This window comes from Panthera onca, chromosome B1, assembly GCF_046562875.1.
Source record: "Panthera onca isolate mPanOnc1 chromosome B1, mPanOnc1 haplotype 2, whole genome shotgun sequence".
Classification (NCBI taxonomy): domain Eukaryota; kingdom Metazoa; phylum Chordata; class Mammalia; order Carnivora; family Felidae; genus Panthera; species Panthera onca.
The window spans coordinates 102,023,347-102,039,121 of NC_138342.1; the positions used below are offsets into that span (position 1 = coordinate 102,023,347).

Genomic DNA, 15,775 nt, shown 5'->3' on the forward strand with positions numbered 1-15,775 from the left:
TAGTCTGTAGTCTTTACAAAATTGCAGACTTTATGCAACTTCCATGTCTGAAGATTTCTCAGCACTGCACAAAGTATTAAAGGATCTGAGCCAGTTTGACCATCAGTCCCCCTCTGGAGTCTCCCTTGGCTCTCCAAAGTAGTGTTAAGTTACTTCCTCCTTTGTGATCCCAGGGTGCTCTGTGAAGTATCACTTCCAGTATTTACAGTAAAACAGTCATGAATTTTATGTACCTTTCTTTTCTGTGAGGCTGTAAGCTTCTTGAAGGTAGTAGACTCAATTTTTATCACTTGAACATTGGGAACTAACATAGTACCTTCAGAGTTCAGAGTAGTGATACTGTTCATTTTTATTGAATGAATCAGTTTATGCATGAATTTTCAGTAGGAAATCATAGCACACCTCTGCTTCTCGTAATACAGTTCAGAGGATAACGACCACAGTGATATACAGAGTTATACACTTTGCCTCAAAATCAAAAAAGATCAAGTAGGAATACCAATGTATTTTTTTTTAAACTGTTCTATTTCATTCACTTTTTATTCACTTTATTCTCTTTATGTATAAATATTTTACCCTTTCCTATTTTGGTTATATGATCTATCTCTCTATCTATCATTTATCTCTATCTTTCTACCTATCCATATCTATGTATCTATATCTATATCTATATCTATATCTATATCTATATCTATATCTATGTCTATATCTGTATCATCTATATCTATCTCCATAAAATCCCCCTTTAATTTTCTCTTACTCTTGATTACTATTTAATAAATAATCAATATAAATAATTGTACAAGCTATGGGGGAACTTTTGTTATTTTTTTAATGTTTATTTATTTATTTTGAGAGAGAAAGAGTGTAAGTGGCAGAGGGGCAGAGAGAGAGGGGAAGAGAGAATCCCAAGCAGGCTCCAAGCTCAGCATGGAGCCAGACCTGGGGCTTGATCTCACTACCATGAGATCACAACCTGAGCCAATATCAAGAGTCAGATACTAAGTGACCGAACCAGCTAGGTGTCCTACTATGTGGGAATTCTTAAAAGGCATAAATGTGATCTTCAGTAATATTTCCTAAATGTGCACAGTGCTTTTTACATCTTAGGAGACAAGTTAATATCTTGAAGTATTAACTGATGATCCCTCCAAATGAACACTGCTCTTTGTTTTATGTAACCACTCCTTTGTTTACTTGGTTAATGGTATCTTTTGTCTCCAGCACTGATTAAATTTGCTGTAAATGCAAAGGGAGAAACAGCCCTGTTCAACCTGTCATTTTCAAAATAGACTCTCCAAACTCTGGAGACCAAAACCAACTTTGAAAACCAAAGCTTTGAATTGCAAAAGCTAGCATTTTTTTTCCTGAAAATTATGTTAAAAAAATTTAAAGACTAATTCCTTTCGTGCAGTTTATTTTGAAATACCTCAGAAAATAATGTGGATTTTATTTGATTGATCCAAAATCAAATGTGGATTGATTGATGGAAAGAGGGGTGACTAAGTGGATAGATGTGTGGTAAACAAGTAGAGAAAAACATTGGTGGCAACACTGAGGTTGTGGACGTATAGGTGTATGTCATAAAATCCTTTCAAGTGGCTATCCTTTCAAGTGGTTTCATGGCCTGAGGGAAACGAGGAAGATCAGAGTAAAAGAGTATCTGGATGGTTTTGAGGGCTCATGAAGAAATGGAGCCCCATTCCCCTACTTCTAGGGACTCATCCATCATGTATCCAATTGCCCATATTGAACAGCAAAGAGCAGAGACAGCTTTAGCCTCACCCTTGGGTGAAGCCTGGGCAAAGGGCAAGTCTTGAAGAGAATTTCTCCATCCCATCATGGTACCTTGCTGAGATTTTGTGGCATGTCTAGGTAGAGAGGTCCTAAGACAGGTCAACCCTAATGTGCTGTGGAAGCAGAACCAGAAATTTGCTACCTTCTTGAGAAGAATGTAAAGGTGGTCAATTGAGGAAGATGGAATATTTACCATATGGCCCTGAGGATAGGAGATGAATTGAATTGTATGGAAGCTTGAGTGACTGCAGTGAGGATATAGGTCAATGAAAAGACCATAAAGAGTACTTTAGATTAGCCCCAATGGCATCGTGAGATGGCGGGTTATTGAAGCCTAAATGTTTTCACCCTAAAGTTGTCAAAAAAATACGGGACTTCCAGATAAATTTGGATTCCAGATATAGTTTTTGTTTATGTGTAACTATGCCCCATCCAATATTTTGTTGTTTGTATGAAATTCAAAGTTAACTGGGTATCCTGTACTTTTATTTCTACATCTGACAATGCTACTCCACTTGGATTATGTCACAAAATCTGCTTCACAGACCCTAAGTTCCATTATGGGGAGAAGGAGGGAGAGGAGAGAAGTTTTGCAATATAAAATTGCCTGAGAAAACAATAAAATGACTGACATTTCCTGTAGCCAACCAGATTAAATTATCTTCTATGAGATAGGATGGGGGTCCTAGACCAAAGGTAAATTCAGTTTAGGAAAAAAAAAAAAAAAAAAAAAAAAAAAAAAATATATATATATATAAAATTTCACACACATGAGCTCTGTGGTTTGGAACATTTTATTTGCTTTAATTTGAACTTCATAACAGCCCTATAAGCTTGTCAGGAAAGGTATCTTTGATGGTAACAAAGATTAAGTTGAAATTTAGAGATGTTAACTGAATTGAATTTAATCTTTTCTCTTCTCTTCTCCCTTACCACTCCATATGAATGCAGATTGCTTTATTTTTATCCTACTTAGCTCATGCATTGACCTCAGTTTCATTCATGTATATATTCTTATAACAAATATTTATTGATTATGAACTATGGATTTGGGACTATGCTAAGTCCTAAGATATAAAGATGCACAAAACAGACATGTCTTTCGCATATTTTCTGTTTTTTGACTATAAATCTGAAGATCAGAGGGACCACTGCATTGATGATGACATTGTTTCTGTGTCATTTCATAATTACCAAGTAATTAGCTTGGACATTTTACATAGAAGAGACTACTTTCTTCTTGAGACAATACATTCCAACATCATATACATAGATTTACATACAATTCTTAAATAAAAATATAACTAAGTATAATTAAGAAAAAGCATGTGTATATAAAGATGATGCTGGAATCGGAGGAGCCTGTGGTGATAACTCAGTGGAAACACAGGTGATGCAAAGAGTGTGTATCAGGAAGGTTTTGTCTGAAAATGAGCCTGACTCAAAAGAAAATATGCTAGTCTGAAAAATTGCAAATATTTTCTAATTGCTCTTTAGTGATTAAAAAAAAAAAAGTATTTTAAAAAGTAAAGCTTCCTCACTGAAAGGGAAAAAAAAAAAAAAAAGAATTGATCTCAGTTTTTGCTACTTACCCCAGAATACTGTAGGAAAAGACATCTATAAACTTTATGGGTCGAGCCTTATTTTCCCCACAAGTACAATATAAAGTAAAAAAAGTCTTAATACATTTCATCTAGAAGGTAGCCATTATAATGATATGAGCATTCTTCAGTGAGAGCTGACAGTGCCCACTTGGCTAGTACTTTTCCCACACTTGTGAGAAGAAGTTGTTATCAACCAAACTAGAAGTGGGAAGTCTTGCTTGAGAAACAAGGCTTTTGAGACATTGGATCCCAAAATCCAGCCAGGCAGGGTTTAGAAGTCCTTATGAGTGATCTACAAACTGTCACAAAACTAAACAGATCACGAACATAAAGAACACATTTGCTTAACAACTCTTACGAACACATGACTCACAATACCTCCGAAGCCAAATATTTCACTTCTTTAATACTATCACAAGTTTTCAAATTTCTTAACCCAGAGGCTTATGTTATTCTTCTTGCATAATAAAGAAGACATATCTAAATTTTTTTTTTCAAATTTGCTTGTTGAAATCATACAAGTGTGGGAGAAGACAATCAAAGGCAGAGTAATAATTCTAAAAGGAAGGATAACACCTTTGACCTGTTCAGTAGAAACCCTGAGATTCTGAACTCTCTTTCTTCTCTTTGCAGACTCCTGGATACCTTATATTCTTTTAATCAGTTGGAATTATAAAATCAATTATAATTTCCACCCAGTTGTCACTCTTCACTCCAAGTCTTGGTGGCTTCCTCTAGCAGCCACCCCGCCTCCACCCCAACTCTTACCCCATGTTGTCATGCTGTTCTTCCAGACCCAAGTGATCAAAACTGGAGCTGCCAGAATTATTATTTTCACTGAGGCAGAAAGAATACTCTTCCACCTATTGCTTCCACCTTTCCAAGGACAACCTGCATCTTCCAGTTTTCTGTAACTCCCTTTCTTGTGGAACTTGGGGCAAATCCTCCCAGCAATGGAATGAGCAACATTTGAGTAAGGAAAAAAGTGTCCTTCTCAAAAGCGTTTCAGTTTATTGCTTCACTTCTCTTACCCCAAACGGATGCCTCTCAAATGTTAGGGAGAGCTTTTGCCTTCCTTCTTTTGTAAGAGTTAATTCTTGCATCTTAGAGTGCAGTTTTAGCTTACAGACCCGTGTCTCTATTTTCTGTTGTGCCAGGTGATATACTTTACTATAAAATAGAGTTCAAGATGGGCATACACAGCAAGATCTCTGTATCTGGACATGTACCTGATAATCATACATTGTGGAAGGCTTTAAAAATCCTTGTTATTAATGGAAGAAGGAATAAGTCTTAGACTAGCCATGGAATCAATTTAACTCGAAATATTTTTGGGAAACACAACTTGGCTTCTTTACCCACTAACCTGTTTAGTTTTGAAGTTTGATTATACTTTGAGAATTAGAAGACTCAAAACTAATAGCTGCACTTACAAATGGAGAAAGATACATGGCTCATGTAAGTGACTTCACCCAGGTTGCCAACACTGAGCTTCAAGCACAAGGTGTGGCAGCTGACCTAAGATAGGCCTTCTTGGGGCCTGGGAACATGCAGGCAGAGCTTAGCTAGCCAACTGTGCAGGCATTTCCTAATGAAGAGTTAACAAATACTCATGTAACAACATATTTTTCTGTTAGGAAGAAAAAAAAGGATTAAAACATTCCAAAGCCATCACTACTGAAATTAGATAATGGGATTCAAAGAAGCTACTCATTATATGAGAAAAATGGAAAATAAATAGAGGGGGTTCAAGGTCACCCTACTACCATAAAAATAATGGTGATGGTGATGGCAATAATGCTATGCTTGTTTAGTTTAGCTCTTTATACTTATGAAATGCTTTTACTTTTTCACTCACTTTGTATTCTTATCAGAATCCAATTTACAAATGAGAAAACGAGATTTAGATCATCCAAATTGTATTTTGATAAAGAATACTAGCTTAGCTTTCAAAAAAAGGGAAATAAGGAAGAGGAAATTAGCTTTTTTTTTTTTTTTTTAACAATGTGGTTACAGAAAACGTGTGTCAGCTTACTGTATTTTGCAGGAAGTTTTTCCTTTATTGTCTTTCCAAGTGTCATAAGTTTATATTACTCTCTGAATCATCAAAAGAATTTTCCCAGGGCTTTTTACATTGGGAAGAATGTCTGGATCTAGAATTTGTCCTCAGTTACTGGGAAATCCTCCCTCAACTTGTGCAAAGTTACTAAAAGCCAATTTGGGGTACTGCCTCTCAGTTAAAACAAAATAGAATCCAGAGACAAAACAAGTTCTTAAGCAAATTCAATTCTAGTGAATCTTATTAAAATTTGGACAGTTTTCTTTCTCACTCCCAAGTTGCATCCTTGTTTCTAAGAATTACTGGAAATAGGGGTGCCTGGGTGGTTCAATCAGTTAAGCATCTGACTCTTGATTATAGCTCAGTCATGATCTCACGTTTCATGAGATACAGCCCCGTGTCAGGCTCCATGCTGATAGTGCAAAGCCTGCTTGGGGGTCTGTCTCTCCCTCTCTGTCTGCCCCTTCCCTCTCTCTCACTCTCTCAAAATAAATAAACTTAAAAAAAAAAAAGAATTACTGGAAATATATTTGTCCAAAAAATACACTTTAATTCTTCTCTCATTTTCTTTTGTATTTAAAGACCTACAATTATAGGGTCCCAAATTAATATTCATATATTAATTTTCTCATAGCATTAGGACCGTGTCTTGGCTTAGTGTAACTCGTACTCAACATGCATTTTGTAATTTGAATATTTTTCTTACTTAGGCAATTATTTTTCTTTTTGATGCCCTTTGTTTGCCAACCGTCCACTTCAACTGTCCCAGCATGCTCTCATACTGATGGAGTTTCTCATGGTCATCAACAATGTTTCTCTGTTTCCTCAAAGTACAGTCCCCTTTCCTCAAAGTACAGTCAGTCTGTTCATTTTATCTTCTAGTAATCCTCCCTCTTATTCTTGGCAAAGGTAGTTGGGCAAAAAGGGAACTTGACATATGTCTCAGGTTCTTTCATTAAAACATGTCTCCTTCATTCAGCAACACTTTTCCCATCTCATAAACTTATAAAGAAATTCATTTTCTGCTGCTGGAAAGGAAGTATACTGTACTATTGTTCTTATTGTTATTTCATCCAGTGGAAAACAAGAGACACCCCCAACTGTCACTCTGTCATTGGCTCACTCTTGTCTTACACCAAAAAGAAATTTTCTTATACTTTTTCCAGTTCTATCAATATCTCAGTGAGAATGTAAAAGTTTTCATTTTGTTTTGAATGTAGAAGTCCCCCTGTAGAGTGCTTTTGGGTAAATAGTAACTCAGCCAAGATTCCAGCTGGAAATTAAACTATGTTTACTCAAGGAGTCAAATATTGGAAGATACTTTCAGACGACAATTGAGAAAGATATGCCTGAAATCTATTGGGATGAAAAAGGACTCCCAGGGGTTGTTTTTGGCAAACTTTACTCATAGAGAGAGTAAAAGCACAAGTTTGTTTGTTTGCTTGCTTTTGTCTTTGTGGAACATTTTATCAGGGGAGGGTCACACATTCTGACTCTGTCTTAGGCCAGAGGATGACAAGAAGGTGCCAGAAGCACTGGGACCCTGATGGAAGCCTCAGATGGAAGCTGTAAGAACCATATCCAAAGGGCTGCTCCTCAGTGCCTCAGTTTCCCCTTCATGATATGGGAGGGTTATGTTCCCTTCTGGGTTTGAAACACTGTTTGATAAGATAAAAGTAGGTCAAAAGCTACAAAGAGTTTCTCCACTCCCAGGACCTGCTCTGAAGCTCCTACCTCATACTATGGAGCCAGAAAAAGGGAATTTTCCCAAGAAACCGTGTTGCTCACTGGTCCCTGCTGCAGGGGTAGGGCGAGTGCAGCTGTCTCTGAATACCTGGATGCTGGGGCAAGGACAAAGGGAGATTCTTGTCTGGACAACATCTTGGTTTTCCAGGAGGGAAAACTGACCTTCCTGAGCCCTCAGGGCAGAGGCAGGGAACCCCAGCCTTGTTCATTCATCACAGTGGCTTGATCCAAGGATATGCTTCAAGTCCAGAGAGGAGAGGTTGCTCTGACAACAACATCACTCCTGATAATAGCTTGAGGTATGGCCCAGTTGCCAAATGATTTATGTGAGGGAGAGGGAATTAAGAGCAGGAAGTTCAATTCAGGATATACAGAATTGAGTTTAGGTCCAGAGTCCAATTTCCATTAGACCGTAGGAAAATGATTTAGCCTCATTATTCCCATCTATAGATGGGTAAGGATTGTATATAAATGCTTTTCAAAGTGCTGGCCCAAAGTAATCACTCAGTAGGTGGTAGCTAAAACACCCAAAATAGAAAACCATACACATATCTCTGTGAAACACTGGATCTGTAAGGGAGCATTGGGAGCCTCCTGTGTAGCTAAAATTGGGAAAGAAAAAGCCTTCCCACTGAGGTGGAGACAGGAATAGTGTTTAGCTGTATTTGGCACCCTGGAGGCCATATCCCATGCTGGGCATACTTAGTACAGTGAGTGGGGCCATAGCAGTCTCAAGGGTGGTACAGCTGACATCTAGAAGTAGCAGTGATAGGTAAGCACCTGACAACCATTGACAATAATTTAGGAGACCAGAATGGGCAAGAACAAATGGTACTTTCCACACAAAGGATAAGACTCTGGATCTATGAGTATACCTTTGAGATTCCCCCACAAACTTTGAGAATTACTTGTGGATGGACTCTAGAGGCTGAGTGAAAAGCTAGCTTTATCAAGGTTCATGAAATCAAACGTGTTGTTTCATACTGATACCTCCTAGAAAAACCTACTTCATGTGACATTTTATACCTCATTCTCAAGAAGTCTGACTGGTGGGGATGATATATCTATACATAAAGGATTAAACACCCAACATGACAAAGTCTATGAATGACCTATTAGGAAGGTAAATTGTTCAGGACAGAGTAGGAGGGGCTCGAGCCACTCTGTGGGACTAGAGAGAGAGGTTAACGGTACAATGAAAAGTTTGAATTGGCATAACAGACAGTTCATCAAATAGGTGGGGAGGCAAGGGTTTCCATAAAGAATAAACAGCACATGAAAAGGCATAGTATATGAAGCTGCATAGTCTCCTAAGGGATTATGGGGTGGCTAGAGCATAAATTGCATTTTGGAGAGTGGCAGAATATGTAGAAGACAGCATGACACTGTAAGAAAAATATGCACAGGCTTGGCTTCCTATCTTGAGACTAGAACTTTGCAGCTTCATGAATTTAGGTAACATTTTAAAATTTCTATGAACCTTAGTTTTTTTTTTTTTATCTGGAAAATGAGGATAGAGATAGCCATATTTAAGTGTTGTTATAGTTATCAAACATAATATAAAACACCTCCATATCTGTTATGGTCATTGACCCACAAATATTAGATTCTATTCCCACTGTTTTATTCTAAATGTAGGCCAGGACTAGACCCTGGAGGATTTTATATATTAAGTCAAGGCATTTGGACTTTATGATGCAGGTAAGGAAGTCTGTTTTTAAGTTCTAAGCACTTGAACAGTAGCAACATCTATATTGGTCAATATGAGTTAGTGTGGAGCAACGCTTAAGAAGGGCAACCAGTTAGGCATCTTCTGGGGATAGTCTAGCAAGAAATAATGAATATCTGAACCATGATATGGTAGTAAGAATGAAGGAAAAGAAACAAAGTCCAAAGATTTTATGAAGGTAGAAGAGGCAAGAGCTTGAGGGTCCAGGGTGAAGGCTGGCCATTATTCTAGGAATGCCTCCTGGAGTTGGGCAGCATGGTAGCCCTGGAGGAATACAGGATTATACTCAAATTTGGATCACTGGGTGAATAATGATCCATTAACTAATGTAGGAAATGTAAGGGGAAGGAACAAGGAGTTTTAGCAGAAAGGATATTGAATTCACTTTGGAAAATACTGCATGAAATAGATGTGCATGGAGAAAAGAACTCCATGTTTAGGAAGTTATGTGTGTGTGGAGTCATCAGCACATATTTTGCAGTTTAATGACCCAAGGACTACATACAGATCCCTGGGTAACACTGATATAACATAAGCAGGTTATGGAAGTGAAAAAGTGAAGGTGAATGAGAAGGAAAGATCGGAGGAAATAAAAGTGTGTGTATAAGGGAGGGGAGATGATGAGAGATTAATTTTATAGTTGTTGATGGAGTAAGACATTTTTAAAAGATTCAATTAGTAAATAGCATCAAATGCATATGAGAAGACAAGTGAAAAATCAGATGCAAAATTACCATTGGATTTATCAAGATAGAGCTTATTGGTGGTGTGACAAGGGGTGGAACATCCCTGGACACCCTGATCAATAAGCCTGGCTATAATGCCCAAGAATGAGACAGAACATTCCCCATAAAATAATATGGGATCTCACATATGTTTAAAAGTGGAGAAGGTAGAAGAGGCAAGAACATATTTTAAGCTGGTGAGAGGTGATGGAGATATGGAAGATATAGGAACTCAAATACCATGCAGTGACCGGACTTATCAAAAAGTGGTGGCCGTGAAGCTTAACTCCATCCTCACTGCTATTCAGCAACTCATTGCAGTTTTATGCCTCTTTTCTGTCTCCCACTGCCTACTTCTTACCATCCCCAATTTCCATATACACTGGATCTCACCTCTCATTTTCTCACTTACTCTAAATGTTTTTATCTCACACTTTACAAGGAAAAGGAAACAAAAACAAAAACAAAAACATCAGCTAAAAATCTTCAATCCTTTGCCTGGATGTGTGGTATGTAGGAAAACAAGCACATTTCATCAGGGAAGTGATGAGAGAAGCTGTATCTTAAAGAGAGGTACAAGTTTTAGTTAACTCTCCAAAATAGAGGAAACTAATTACCAAGAGGATGGCAATGAGGATGTAGAAGAGGCCTTTACCATATAAGGAGGAATCCAGAAGACAAAATGAACAGAGTTGAGAGGGAAGTCAGTCATGAGCAAATAAATCTTGGGGCTGATAATCAGAGCATATGAGGATTAGGGTACTGGAGGGGATTCAAAGTCTCACCATAAAATCTTATTTTCAGGAGTAGACAAGAAGGCCACTTGAGAAAAGCATACATTTCTGTGAAGAAAGAAAGTCCTAAGTGGGAGTTAGATGTGTATGTGTGAGGGTTGGGAGGATGGGGTAAGATGAGAAGAAAGAAGTGGAGAACTAAGCCTTCCTTGGCTCCTAACCATCAGCAGATACTCATTTCTAACTTTAAAAATAGACACTACTGGGGTGCCTGGGTGGCTCAGTTAAGCATCCAACTTCAGCTCAGGTCATAATCTCGTGGTCTGTGAGTTCAAGCCCTGTTTCGGGCTCTGTGCTGACATCTCAGAGCCTGGAGCCTGCTTTGGATTCTGTGTCTCCCTCTCTCTCTGCCCCTTCCCCACCCATGATCTTTTTCTCTCTCTGTGTGTCAAAAATAAATAAACATTAAAAGAAAAATTTAAAAAAAATAGATACTACCTTTTCAGGAAGAAGTGGATTTCTAAACAGGAGTACATAGATACCGAACAAACACACAATACATGTATAAATGCATATTTACACATTTGCATTTATTAAATGCATGCAAAAGAGTTACGGGAGTGACCATAACATATTTTTAAAGTGAAAAAAGGTAAGTTCAACAAACCTCTGTGTGCCTCTGTGTGCGTGTGTGTGTCTGTGTGTGTGTTTGCCAAAAAGAGAGACACAGAGAGAACCCAAATGCTAAGACATGCTCTCTGGGAGTGGTGGGCCAAAAGGGGATTTCAGAGACAGATTAAGTGTAGTGAGGCCAGAAGTTTATACTATATACAATTCTAGGGCCTCCTTTAAAAGAAAAAGACACAAATGTATGAATGTAAATTAAGTGCCTAAGTAAATATTTGGCTATGGGGATCCAAGCTTCACTAGGTCCACCAGAAATCTGTTTCCACATGATTTTTATTGTTTTCTCTCTCTATGCTTAGGATAACTTTTTCACAATGAACATGAGTTACTTTAGAAATAAGGACTAAAGAAGTTATGTAAGTTGTTTTTGTTTATTTTTTAAATATTTATTTATTTATTTATTTATTTATTTTATGTTTATTCATTTTTGAGAGAGAGAGATAGAGTGTGAGCAGGGGAGGGGCAGAGAGAGAGAAGGATACACAGATCTGAAACAGGCTCCAGGCTCTGAGCTGTCAGCACAGAGCCTGATGCCGGGCGCACACCCATGAACCATGATATCACGACCTGAGCAAAAGTCGGATGCTTAACCGACTGAGCCACGCAGGCACCCTTGGTTTTTTGTTTTTTTTTCTTTTTTTTTTTGTCTTTTTTTTGTCAGCCATGCTTTCAAACTTATTTCTATTGGATTTTTTTAAAAGGTCATTAGAGATGGTTTCTAATCAGAACGGCTATGGGTTCATATTGTCATTTATGATGCATTTCTAGGAAGTTATCCACAAAGTTCCTAGCTTGAGCTTACCCTGGAATTTTATTTGCTTCCATGAAGCACTGTAAACAAATATCCTGAAACGAGGAAACTCAAAGTCGGACCACTCCTTTTATCCAGAAAGCCTGTTTTTTCTTTAAAAAATGGACAACGGATTATGCTGATTTTAGTAACCCAAGTTTAGAGAGTTTACACAAATTGGGTTACTTCCTCTCCCCAAAAGAGATGTTGCTGTATTAAACATTATTTTTCATAGCACAAGTTTGTTCCTGCTTCCCTGTTGTCACAGTTGCCTGCCTGGTATCAAGCTTTAAATGGGAAAGTGTTTGTGCTGAAGGGTTTCCTTAGTAACAGGAAGTGACTGTGTAAGAGGGTTTTAGAGTGGGTTGGCTTTATAACCTCTCAGTCATCAAGGAAGCACATTACTGTAAATGATCTGGGGACTGTCCCAAACTCTTCTGAGTGAACACACTGTTGAAAGGTGTTTTGAGAAAAAGTAGAAAAAAGGTGGTTTCTTACCTTTAGAGAACATGAATTTCTGTGACCTCTTGTGGCTCCTGGGGTGGCCCCTTTAAGATCAGGAGAATCATTCCTCTCGATCAGATCTCTGATTTTATTGTCCAACTCCATGCTTTCACATCTGCTTGGGGACATGGGAAAGTCACATTTTACAAAGTTAACTACAAATTATTCAGAGGTACGATGAGTTTGTCAATGGCACGGAGGTCTTATGTGTCTACAGTACCTCTCTAGAATCTCAGGTCTCTAATCTCATTTTTGTTCATCAGTCCATGCCATTGGAACACTTTAAGGATTATTGGAGTTTAGTTTTCACTTACTTGCACATTTATACAAAGTGATAGAGTAAGATGCAGACAAGCTTAGGCATTTTCACAGCCTGATAACAATGACCAGAATTGAGTGCTCACGGTGAACCCGGTGACCTACACTTTCTTATTCCGTGGCACAACAATGCATTGAGGTCACCCATACCTTCATTTTGTAGAGAAGCAAACTTGGTTTTAGGAAATTAATTAATTTGTTAATTTATGCAAAGTCAAACACTGGCAGGGCCAAAAGCAAACTCAAATCTATAGGATTCTATAGCCTGTGTATATGTTTTAGTTTTTTTCCTCCGGTTTTATTGAGAAATAAATGACACACATCACTGTATAAGTTTAAGGCATACAGCATGATGGTTTGATTTACATATATTGTGAAATGATTACCACAGTAGGTTCAGCTAATGTCCATCTTCTCATACAGATACAATAAAAAGAAAAGAAAGAAACACTTCTCCTTGTGATGAGAACTCTTAGGATCTACACTCTTCACAACTTTCCCGTATATTCTACAGTGGTGTTAGCTCTAGTCATCACATGGTACATCACATCTTTAGTACTTATTTATCTCATAACTGCAGGTTTGTACCTTTTAATCTCCTTCCTCCAATTTGCTCCCCCCACACCCCCTCTGGTAACCACAAACCTGATCTCTTTTCTAAGAGTTCTGTGGGGGTTTTCTCATTTCGTTTTGTTTTGCTTTGTTGTTACATTCCACATATAAGTGAGATCATATAGTACCTACAGTATTTGTCTTTCTCTGTCTGACTTATTTCACTTAGCATAATGCTTTTAAGGTCCATCCACGTTGCCACAAGTAGTTGAATTTCCTTGTTTTTGTATGGCTGAAAATACTCCAGTGTGTGTGTGTGTGTGTGTGTGTGTGTGTGTGTACACACTTCTTCATATATTCATTACTGACAGTTAGGTAGTTTCCCTGTCTTAGTTATTGTAAACTATTCCCTATCTTAACCATTTTGCTGTATGTTTGCAATTAATCTGAGAACAAATTTATAAGCAATTATTTGCTACCAAATGGAAATATTATATTAGAGTCAAAGAATATTTGCCTTAAGGAGAATCTCGTCCAATTGTATCATTTATCTGAAAACCAGAATGAATTGCTTACATTCCCATGACCATTAATTAATAGTGCCAAGATTTAAACCAGATTTTCTGACTTAAATTTTCCATTTTCTTTCATATTATGCCATCTTGCCATGATGGAGAAATTTTTGCACTAAAACCACAATTCACAAGAAAAATGCATACATTATGTGATTTTTCTTCACATACATTTTTTTTTGCCTGCCTTATCATTTCTCAGCCCCTAAAAATAACACCTAGGATTGGGGTAGGAGATCTTTTAGGAGGACTTTTCAAAGTTGTCTGCACATAAAATGAATGTGTAGGTGGATGACCTAATTGTATACCTATGTGGCTGAAGTTACTTGATTTGTCTGCCCAACCCACTACTTTCTTTGAGAGTAACTCCCAGGAGCTTGTTGCCAGGCTTGTTGACACTTCTTGACCTCACGTCTTTGGTTATAATTGATTGGACCAAAAGAAAACAACTGATCCCAGCCAAAGAGATTTTCTTCTGTGTGCGGAGGGAGCTAAGAATGAAGCATACGAGTAGGAAAATGCAGGGCTGTGAGATGGAGAGAGTCCTGACAATTTTCTAGTTCTGAAAAAGCCCTTTCTAAGGCATAACTGCCTTCCCACCCTTGTATTCTGGGAACCACTCCATGTCCTTATAATGAATTGTCTCCATTTTTTAAAACTATCTAGTTTTGCTTGATTTCTGTTATTTGTGATGTGAAATCCCTAAATAATATACCTTGACCTTCATATTTATACTCTTTCTTTCAGGCTGTGAAATGTCTGTACCTCAAGCCCTACATATGATGTCACTGTATGTTATAAGTCACTGAGTCTACAGTAAAATCCTTCACAGCCCACATCATTGCATATTCATGGCATTGGGGCTTCAAAGTTTCCCACAACCCTCTGAGAAGTGTCACAAAATTCCTTTGCCTCAAATCCTGCAGATTATCTACATTCCCAAATAGCACTGGAATTGGACTAGACTGAATAAATTCCTGAGGTGACTTTCAGACCTATTCTAAACCAGACTTGCCCACCATAAGCTCACAATACTTTCTGGTACTATATTCCTCTGTGGCAAACTTGTTAATGAGCCATTTCAAACCCCAGACAGGATCACCACTTTTATATGACCATTATGACCTACCCCCAAGTCCCATGATGCTCTGGCTCCCTTGCTATGTTTCTGAGCTCATCTTCTATTCTTCCTCCTGCTTTTTCCTTCCAGGAACACTTGCCCCATCACAGTGTACAGAACATGCTATGCAAGACTTCCACTTTAGGACCTTGATATTTGCTATTCCCTCCACATGACTTGCTCCCCCATTCAGGTCCTGTCTCAAGTGTCACTTCATCAAGAAAGCCTCTGCTGACTAAAGCATCTGAAATAGTTTTTCACACCCATCACTACTCCCCCTTAATTCTGTTTTATGTTCTTCTTAGAATTTTCTATTTTCTATTATTTTCATTTCCTATCTGTTTACTGTTCTTCTCTCTGACACCCATCTAGGCCCTATACATGTCCCCTAAAAGAAGGGTCTTCATTTTTATTTACTGCTCTGTTTCCTTGGCGCATAGTATAAACTCAGTAAGTACTTGTTATTAAATCAGTGTGATTCTACGATGAAATTTAACTCAAAATACCTGTCATTAACTCAAATCCAATCATTAGATTCAATGCTTATTTAAAATGTATGCAAATAACTTCAAACTCATAAGACGGATAAAGTTGAGACATAAATCATTCAGCAAGGAAACACTAACAGCAGCTTTAGAATGCACACCCTAAGTCAGTTATTACTGTATTCATGGCTGCCTTGTTCATTTATACTTCAATTATGTGAATTCTTCAATGTTCAACAATAATTCATTGAGTGTTCACTATTGCAGGGTTCACGTTTTGCAGAAATAATTATATGCGGTGATGATTCTCCAATTGTCATAATTTTAATAGGGAACATGCTTACAGGCTTACA

At 37.8% G+C, this 15,775-nt stretch overlaps 1 protein-coding gene and 1 long non-coding RNA gene across 5 annotated transcripts in view; one reads left to right on the plus strand and one right to left on the minus strand.

The window, feature by feature from the left end:
• The window catches only part of TNIP3 (TNFAIP3 interacting protein 3), a 92,400-nt gene that overhangs the window by 43,070 nt on the left and 33,555 nt on the right, over positions 1–15,775 (minus strand). For 2 of the 3 annotated variants that reach the window (XM_060654266.3, XM_060654267.3), the window contains exon 2: positions 12,370–12,490. In XM_060654266.3, the coding sequence (XP_060510249.2) occupies positions 12,370–12,490 (121 nt within the window). Of the gene's footprint in view, positions 1–4,169; positions 4,454–12,369; positions 12,491–15,775 lie in introns of those variants that run through there. The other variant, XM_081795567.1, reaches the window with a different exon arrangement.
• The window catches only part of LOC132692140 (uncharacterized), a 45,837-nt gene that overhangs the window by 12,947 nt on the left and 17,115 nt on the right, over positions 1–15,775 (plus strand). The gene's annotated exons all lie outside the window — the stretch shown is intronic.